Consider the following 9,806-nt stretch of genomic DNA (forward strand, 5'->3'; position numbering starts at 1 on the left):
GAGCAGGGACAAACCCTTCCCTTGGCCTAGGAAGGTGGATGGTGCTCTGTTTGGTAGTGACAGGCACCATAATGTGAAGCAGTTTGTGCCAAAGGGCAGGAGCAAGCTGCTTCCGTTATGCCAATGTCTGCTCCATCACTGGGAAGTTTTGATTATAAAAACCCTTTTTCTGGGCTCTTCCCTGCTGCCTGAGTTGCAGCTTGTTTGAAAACAAGGGATTAAATTGCCCCACTTAATTTTGCATGAAAGAGTTTTGCGTTAGGTCTGGCCCAATTCCTTTTAATTTCTGTTAAAATGAAAGCAGCTTTTAATTAGGATGTTGCTTGAAGGCTTCAGGCTGGTGTTAGAAGTAGTTCTGAGCTTCTAAGGTATAAAAGTGTCCCCCTCAAATGTATTTTTTTTGCTTTTACTAGTGATTTAAGTGTAAATCAGTTTTTATTACTGCTTGTGAAGCTCAGGGAATTAATGGAAGTGATTAACAAACAGACATAATTATCCTCCCGGCACAGGTGGTTTTTAGGGACTTGTGTGGCAAATGAAACTGCTTTATACCATCAGTGAAAGCACTGGCAATTCATGCAATATTTCTTTTTTTTCAGATTCCTCAGTTTCCTGTCATTCCTGCAATTACTCCTCTGGCAGGGCTTGACAGCCTTCCTCCAAACCTGTCTGACATACCTGCTGCAAACGTGCCCCCCATTCCTGCTCCCTCCCAGTACTTTGCTCCAGCTGTGATCCTGCCTAGCCTGCCCATGAACCCCACGCTGCCCATGGCACCCAACTCCCCCGCCCTGCCCATGCAGGCCGTCAACCTGCCTCACACCACCGTGGCTTCTCTGGTGCTGCCCTGCCAGCCCATCGTGCCAAACATGCCAGCGGCCACCATCCCGCTGCTGGCGGTGGCGCCGCCGGGGGTGCCGCCAGGGCTGCCGCCGCTGCCGCCGCAGCCCGTGTTCCAGCCCGCCTTCCAGCCACTGCTGCCCAGCGACACGCCCTCGCCCCACCACACGCAGAGCTCTCAGCCCGTGTCCCAGCCACAGCCACCTCCTCCAGCCCTGCAGCCCAGCGTGGTCCACCCTCCTGAGCCGGCCCACCAGGTAAATCTGCCGGCCGCGGGGCTGGGCGCTGCAGGGTGCTCCGGGGCACTGCCCTTCCTGGGGCTCTCTTCCTCGCCAACATTAATCCTTGTTCTTGAGATGTTTTGTTGACTTCTTGCTCTCAGTTCTGGAGGTGGTGGCTGAAGCTGTGGGGTAGCAGGTGATCTCCTCAGCCGGGGACAGGGGTTGTCAAGGATAAAGGGCTTTGAACAGTAAATGAGCAGAGCGCTTTCTGAATTTCCTCTTCCTTCTTGGTCTCAGATCTTGGGAAGTGTGAGCTGTGGTTTTTCCAGGTCAGGAGGACATACCGAGCCTTGCCCCAGTGCCTGTAGCTCATCCATGTAGGATGCAGGGGCTGCTGGGTACACACAGCAAATACAGGGAAGCTGGCGAGAGCAGTGGAGGTATTTTGGTGTAGAACATATTTTAAACAGCAAAGGGAAGTGGCCCTCTGGTAAGGACTCTGGTAAGCTCTGTGGAAGAGCGCTGTCAGACCTGCAGGGCAGGGATGGATTCTAGCAGCAGACTCTTTTCCCCCTTGAAAAAAATGAAGCGTGAATGAGCTCAAACAGTATTTACACGGAAACTGCCTCAGGAGTGACAGAGTCTGCAAATACTTCTCTCGCCACATCTGTGATATGTCAACGTGAAACACAGTCTGACCAGAGCAGGAAAGGGCACTCAACTTGTTAATAAAGCATTTGGAAAATCTGTGTTCTGACATATCCCTTCATCATAACACATTAAAATTTGTGGCATTCCATGCCAACCTGTCATGGCATCTTCAGAGCAGTACGTAGTTTTTAGATTTCTCTCTTCAGCCATATCTTTTGTACAGGATTACTGTCATTGAGAATGTCAGCAGCATGGAGTTTGGGAGTGTTACTCAGTGTTCCCTGTGGCTTTAGAGGGAATGGAATCAAGCACATTGGACACAGTGAGCATGGCAAATACCAGAACTGGAGAGCTGATTTGCCCTAACCATCCTGACACAGTCATTAGCTATCAAATATGTGTTGCATATGGAAGAATTTAGGATAAAAAATAGCTATTACAATGTGCAGAGGAATATTTTAAAAAACATAGTTTTGATTTGAAGATTTCTAATGGAGAGGTATTTCTGTATATAATGTCGTGCAGTTTTCACAATTGATGTTTAGCACCTCTGAGTATTGTTTTGCCTGGGTACATCTATATGGGCATTCACTTAAGAGCTGCACTTGATAATCCTTGTGGGTGCCTTGCAAGTCAGAATATTCTGTGATTTGACATTGAAATATTTTGTGAATTATTCTCGATATATAAGATTTAAAATTAAACCAGCCTTCTGTGGCATTACACCACCCTTGTCAATCTAACAACCCCCCCTTGGACAGCCGTGTAACTCTGAGGTGTTGTGAAGCACATGCTGTCTTTACTTTTATCTGCATTAAAACCTGGAATAATAGTTTGAGCTCATACCCAGAAGCTGCTGAGAGCATGCAGCAATGAAATCACATGGCCTAGTTCTCATCTGAGTCTTATTTTTTTACTGTATTTTCCAATAGCCTGAAGTCTCTTTGTGATGATACTTCAAAAAAAGTAAAAATTGGGCACACTCTTACCTAGTACTAAAAGTCTTTCTTTCTTCCATATGCTTCTTTCTTTCCTTCTTCCTTTTTCCACAAGCTCAGTCCCTCTGGAAAAATACATGATGTACCTAAAAGGAGAATGTTCTGATTTTAAATGTACAACCCAAAAGGACTGTTATGCAGACTAACAACGCAGTCTCTAAGGTAGTTGGCATCCTGTTGCCTGGGTCTGGTTCCCACCAAGTGCTTACGCACTCGAGTTATTTTAATACACTGGAGAAATCCACTGAGAAAAGTGAACCTCCCTCGGTCCACATGGATGTGTTGGTAGGATTGGGGCCTTGGGTCTTGGCACATCAAGGGTTAAGTTGGGACTGCAGTGTGTAAACTGCACTAAACTGAAGGAGGACACAGGTGTATATTCAGTGAAAGAGTTAATTGTGTCATTTGTACCACGTCCTGGTTCTACATATCTGGCAGATTTCTTAAAATATCCTAAGTTAGGTTATGGGTAGAAAATGCGTTTTTCTCTGCATGGACAGTGTGGGGTTGTTGAAAGCAGAGCAAAGTATTCAGGAGAATGAATTAATCACCTAAGATCTTAAAAGCAAGTCCAGAGGAGGCCATGGAGATGCTCTGAGGGCTGGAGCCCCTCTGCTCTGCAGCCAGGCTGGGAGAGCTGGAGGTGCTCACCTGCAGAGGAGAAGGATCCAGGGAGAAGTCAAAGCCCCTTGTAGGGCCTAAAGGGGCTCCAGCAGAGCTGGAGAGGGACTGGAGACAAGGGATGGAGGGACAGGATGCAGGGAATGGCTTCCCACTGGCAGAGGGCAGGGACAGGTGGGATATGAGGAAGGAATTGTTTCCTGTGAGGGTGGTGAGGCCCTGGCACAGGGTGCCCAGAGGAGCTGAAGCTGCCCTGGATCCCTGGAAGTGTCCCAGGCCAGGTTGGATGGGGCTTGGAGCAGCCTGGGACAGTGGAAGGTGTCCCTGCCCATGGCAGGGGGTGGAATGAGATGAGCTTTGAGGTTCCATCCACCACAAACCATTCTGGAATTCTGTGGTTTTTTTTCCTTTCTTAGCAAAATCTGGCTTTGTCCCTACTAATAAACTAGTACCTATGGACGTTGTCATAACTGTACAGAAAGACTCCTTAACTTTTATTTGGTTATTTCACAGGAAGTTTATCTCTGTAGTTGTTACTGAGAGCACCCAAACCCAGTTGCACTGCAAAGTTTGAGTCCTTTCTTCATGAACACCAGTGACTTTGCTCCCTTGTCACATACGTGTTGAGCCCTTGGCGCAGAAATGTGTGCTAACAGCTCTCGTTGTGTTGCAGCCCATGCCTGGACACACTCAGTTTGCTCTGGAAGCTGGAGCGCAGGTGCCCGTGCTGCCAGTGCAACCCTCCATGGTCATGTCGCCGCCGTTGCAGCTGCAGCCGGAGCTGGTGCCAGCCTGCGTCGCTCCCGAAGGCGTCCCCCAGGTCCATGGCAGCCTTGCCACGGCTGCCCCGCCCGCCCCCATAGAGCCTGGCCTGCCTCTCCAGCCCTCTGCTCTGCTGCAGCTCCAGCCTGATCTTTCCCAGCCACTGGGCCAGCAGCTCCCAGCTCCCTGCTCGGCTGTCGCAGCAGGCACAGAGACTTCTCAAGAGGTAGAGCCCTTCCTCTGAAGTAACTCACCAGCCTCAGCCTTAATCTTCTTAGTTACTCCTGTGTGAAACAGTGGGCTTGTTGCACAAGGGAGGTTATCCCCTCAGTTGTGTCGAGCTTCTGCTCCTTGATGCCAGCAGCTCTGGGTCAGCAAATAATTGGCTATGCCAAATGAAAGCTCATGTTGTAGCTCAAGAAATGTCTCACTGAATTCATGAGGCAGCAAGACTAAGCACCTCCTTGTCCATAGCTGAGCACAAGCACGGAGCTAGAAATCAAGAAATTCTCACTGTGGGTGAATTAGAAGTTGTTCTGTAGAGTGTCACCCATGTTTTGTCCGGTCTTGTTTTAGATGTCTCAAGCACTTGTTCAACCAACCATCATTTGCCTTAAGAAACTACTCCACAATCTGAGTCTTTTTATTGTGGAAGCCCTTCATACTCTTCAGTTTGAGCCCTATTCTCATTTCATTTAGCATTGTATCCTCCTGTATTGCCTTATGTCTGCTGTAGCCCTGGGATTTTTGTTTCTTAAGATACTCATAGGCATTCCCAGTTCTCTAAGGTCATAGAAGCAGGATGCTTTTTATTGTTTTCCTTATAGAATTGTCAGCTCCTCGCCTGCTATTTTGACTTTTCTTTCCACTCCATAATTGTTTAATCTTCAGTCTTGACAGAGCATCACAGAACATTCCCTTCTCTTCAGCTGCCTGTTAACATAACAAAACAAAAGCTTTGGCATTTCTACCTGATTTCAGGAAATAAGTCTGATTTTTCTCCGCTCCTGGATGGAAATGTCCCTCTGTGATTCTGCATTCAGAGTGGTTCCTCTTGAGTCTCTGTTCTGAGTTTTCTTTCCTCCCAATGTATGTATTTCACCTTTTCAAAATTAATCTCTTGGTTTTGCCAATGTTTCCATGGCTTGTCACATGCCTTGTCCTCAGTGCAGCCTGAAATTCCATTGGAGATACAATACAATGCTGCCTCCAGAAGATGCTCCGGAAGAGCTGTTCTAACACGAAAAATGGATTCTAGTTCCCCATTTTTCCTGTCCATCAATGGCAGTTTAATTCTTACAGCATCAGCATTCCTGCTGTGATGTAGGATGTTTCCTGGTGAATGTCTGTATCTTGTTGTTTAAGTGTAGCAGGAGTGGTAGAGCCTGTCTGCAGTGCTTCAGCTGCAGACTCCCCAGAATAGCTGGGCTGGGTCAGGCATATCCATCGCTCAAGTTATTCCTTCTGCAGCTGTCTTTTTTCTGAATGCACAACTCATAGCAGGGTCGGTGCTGGTGCCTTCGTGCAGGGTCCAGTCCATTAGAGATTCTGGAAATATGAACAAACCTCATTGTTGTGCACTGTGATACGGGGGATACAAGTTCTCCTGAGAAACTCATGGCCACTGAGGCACATGTCTGTCCTTCACATCCCACATCCCTCAGAACATTAAACCACTGGTTTGCTAATTTCATTTTCACATCCATCTCTCATTCACTTTAAGAAATGAAGCAAGTACCAATCCACCTCCTCCTCTCCATGCTGGTTTTCTGACATACATTGCTCAAGTTTCCTTGAGCGTAAGAGAAGTTTCATACCTGTCTATATAATCAAAACACTACATTTTGTTGCTACTCTGCCATGAAATTTTTATCTCTTCTGTTGTGTTCAGGCACGTGGCAGCACTTGCATCCAAACCAACCTGAACCAGTCATGCAAAAGAGGTTTTGTAAGGCACTTGGTTAAGTGCTTTACCAGAATGTCGATACATTATGTCTGTGTTGTCACTGTTCATTGATGTTACAGTTTTACTGAAACTGCTTTTAAGCTTGGCATGGCTTATGTATGGTGTTTACAGCCGAAGAGGGGGCTGGCTGGTTAGCTGCAGAGAACCAGTGTGTTGACCAGGTCCCCTCTGAGCTTTTAACCCCAGCTCATCACTGCTTGAGTGCTCAGTGTAGCGATGGCAGTCGAGGGGCTCGTTTCTATCTGTGCATCTATAGAAGGATTTTATAGACATGTTTTTATAAATATATATAAAATTATATATATTTATGGGTATATCTGGTGCGACTATATATACACAGCTATATACATGTATGGGTGTGTGTGTCTGTGCATACATGGTAAGTTGGTTACAGCAGGGCCTGCAGCATTGTCACAAATTCTGTGAGAGTGGGTCTGCCCGGTGTAGAAATCATGCTATGATGTCTATCCCAGAGCTGCAGCCAGCGAAGAGGGAAGCTTTTAGGGGAAATTCATGTAGAGGACAAGAGGACATGATGCGAGGGCGGTGTTCTTAAATGAGGAATTTTCATCTTTCGTTTTTAAGTTCCTCAGAAATTTTCACACTAAGCCAAGCACAATGAAAATACTGAGCATATTTCAAGAAACTATATAAAGCAATGAACCAAATTAGCAGATACATTCAAAAATAAAAGACAGTGGGTGCTGATGTGGAATTGTCTGTCAGTCAGGTTTTGCCATGGTGGTGAGAACTGCTTTATTCCTTTCACCATCTCATCTGCTGTGGGCAGAGGAAGGGAACTGACAGGTTAGTGTCTCAGTCTGAAAGAGTGGTTGGTGCCTTGGACAGAAGTGATGTTGAAAGGGTAAAAATAGGGCATTTATTTTATTTCTAGGTTCCAAGAGCTGGTTAAACAGAATGGTCTTAGAGTTACTGGTGCCAACCCTTTCCTAAAGATGTCTTTCATCTGCTAATATAATGTGTTTGCTTAAATAACTTTTTCTTGCATTTTAGGAGCAGGCAATACAGGACAAACTCCAAGCTCTGTCCCAGAGTTGTGAAAGGTATTATCACCTCTTTGGCGTAAGAAATGCTTGCATTTTTGAGGCTGTTTTTTCTGACATGATCAGAAGAAGGACTGGGAGCATGTCTAGGGGGAAGCTGACAATGTTGGGTGCCATGTGCCCGTTCTGGCACCTGCAGCTCTTTTAATTCCTTAGTTTGGATGCAGCATCCTAGCCTTGGTGTGTGTACAGCTGTATGGAACTTCTCTTTTCCTCCCTCTACAGCAAACCTAATCTGTTTGCCCTTCTGCTGGGAGGGCAGAAGGACAGGAGCTGAGAAAACGTCACCTTAGAAAAGTAGGAGCTAGTGCAGTTTAGAGAGGGACTGTCAGGGCCCCTTAAGTGAAGGGATTAGGGGATGTAGGGATATATTCAGAGTGATGGGACTTTTTCCGTGTTACTACCAGAAACATTAATAGATCATTTCTTGGTAGGTGTTGTAGCCAGAGTATGTGCCTGGTGTAGAGTAGTGCCCTTCGCTCACTGAGCGTCTTCCAGTTGACTCAGTTTGGGCCAGAAAAAAGTGCAAATGTGCCCTTTTTTGCAGCCTCTCTTATAGCTTACATGCGATGCATGACTCCCTTGTGTGTGACTCTGCCTTTACTTTGGGGCTGTTCTTCCTTTTCCTTGTGAAGCTACATGAGTCCAGATGTTGCTTCTGGTAAAGACATGAGTGACAGCTTGGAAGGAGCAACAGGAAGTGGAAAGCAAGAAGGAAAGTCTTCAAAGAAGCATAAGAAATCCACACGTGCTCGTTCGCGCCAGGAGAAGTCCAACAGACCCAAACTGACCATATTAAATGCAAGTACAACCTGTTGGAGGGCAACTCTAGGGTTCCTTTGGCTTTGCCAGGAATAAGGGTTGTTGATCTCTGCATGCAGGTGTGTAACACAGGGGATAAGATGGTGGAGTGCCAGCTTGAAACCCATAACCACAAAATGGTGACGTTCAAGTTTGACTTGGATGGTGACGCACCGGAGGAAATTGCTACTTACATGGTGAGATGTGGCTGCTCGTGGGCTCTCAGCGCTCCCAGTTGCTTCAGGCAGCTCCTCGTGTGTGCTTGTTGCCTAAGCTCCCTGGCAGCTGTGGAACGAGGCATTAATAAAAAAATGTCTGTTTTCCTCTTTATTTTGATGTGGCCTTCTAGGTGGAGAATGAATTCATCTTGCAAAGTGAAAAGGAGACTTTTATTGAGCAAATGAAGGATATCATTGATAAGGCAGAAGATATGCTCAGTGAGGATACAGAAGGAGAGCGAAGTTCTGACCAGGGAATAAGTCCCCAACAAGATGCAGATAGGCTGGAAATAAGCGAGGTAAGAAATGCTATATACAGATTCCTAGTTTAATTCTTTTTTCTTAACAGCCAGATACTTAAATTACTTTGCATCTTGTGGTAAAAAAATAAAAAGGTTTCTTAACTAGAAAAATAATGCTTTTGCTGTGTTAAGCCATACAACATGAGTCGGATGCTGGTCCTCTTGCACTGATCCAGCTATTTCTTGTCTTGTTTCTTTAACAGGAGAAGCGTCAGTCTCAAATGAAGACACCTGTGTATCAGCAAAACGGTAAGAGTGCCTTTGAATTTCTAGTGGAAGGTGTCCCTGCTCATAACAGGGAGTTGGAGCTAGATAGCCTTTAAGGTCTCTTCCAACCCAGAGCATCCTGTGTAATTAAGACAAAGCCATGATCTGGAGACAATAAAAATTAATGTGTTTACTTGTTATTTTCTTTTCATCCCTAGTTTTGCATACTGGAAAAAGGTGGTTTATCATTTGTCCAGTGGTGGAAAACCCTACTACAGATGCCCCTGAGTTTTCTCCCCCGGTGCCTCCCAGTGCCCAGCAGACAGAAGGGCCAGGTATCTCCAAACTTTGTAGAAAATGTCTTCTCCAGAGCTGCTGTGTTGTCCCTCTTCTGTCCTCACCTCACTCAGCTGTGATGGTTTCACTTGATTTTGTCAGAGGAGGAAAACAATGAGTTTTGTTAAACTGTGCATTTATATGTGCATGTGCATTTACATATGTTCCTGGTATTGAACCAAATTGTGAATCTTTATTTGAGTTTCAGTAGTGTCAGTATTTTAGTTATACATTATGCTGCAGGGTAGTTGAAATTCTCATCACTATAGTGTCTTTTCAGTGAAATATTTTTTGCATAATCTGAAAATTTTCGTTTGATGTACATATCAGCTGTTTGCTGGTGGGAATTGCTAGTCGGTTGTCCCTGCAGCTGACGGGGGACTTTGCAGTGATTTCCTTTCCTTTAAAGGTTCACCTTTTACTTGTGTTCTCTCTAGACCCGGAGCAGTCAGATGAGCAGCCGATGAGCTCTGCAGTGACAGAGGCCCCTGGGCTTGGGACTGGCCAGCAGCTTCCCCTGCACACAGGGGCCAGTGACAGCCCCCTTGGAGCCACCCCGTCCTTGGCACCAGCTCCTGCCAGCACAGCAAGCCAGCAAGAGTTCCCGGTCCCAGCCCCACCATCATCTGCCCCGAGCATCGCGGAGCCCGCGGTGGCCAGCGGCGCTCAGCCGGAGTTCCCCCGAGCCGTGGGGCTGGAGGAGCCCCCCGAGCCCCCGGCCCCGCACCTGCAGCCGCAGGCGGACGAGCCGGCGTGCGTGCCCGACCTGGAGGTCGTCTGCTGCAGCGTGGGGCCGCCCGTGGCCGTGCCGGCGGCTCC

At 46.8% G+C, this 9,806-nt stretch overlaps 1 protein-coding gene across 1 annotated transcript in view; it reads left to right on the forward strand.

The window, feature by feature from the left end:
- Window positions 1–9,806, forward strand: part of WNK2 (WNK lysine deficient protein kinase 2) — an 88,067-nt gene that overhangs the window by 55,337 nt on the left and 22,924 nt on the right. Inside the window, 9 exon segments of the mRNA XM_039703297.1 lie at window positions 600–1,097; window positions 4,005–4,319; window positions 7,074–7,123; window positions 7,759–7,924; window positions 8,005–8,121; window positions 8,274–8,441; window positions 8,648–8,693; window positions 8,870–8,986; window positions 9,425–9,805. Coding sequence (XP_039559231.1) covers window positions 600–1,097; window positions 4,005–4,319; window positions 7,074–7,123; window positions 7,759–7,924; window positions 8,005–8,121; window positions 8,274–8,441; window positions 8,648–8,693; window positions 8,870–8,986; window positions 9,425–9,805 — 1,858 coding nt within the window.

Source organism: Passer montanus, unplaced genomic scaffold (assembly GCF_014805655.1).
Source record: "Passer montanus isolate IOZ18808 unplaced genomic scaffold, ASM1480565v1 scaffold162, whole genome shotgun sequence".
Taxonomy (NCBI): domain Eukaryota; kingdom Metazoa; phylum Chordata; class Aves; order Passeriformes; family Passeridae; genus Passer; species Passer montanus.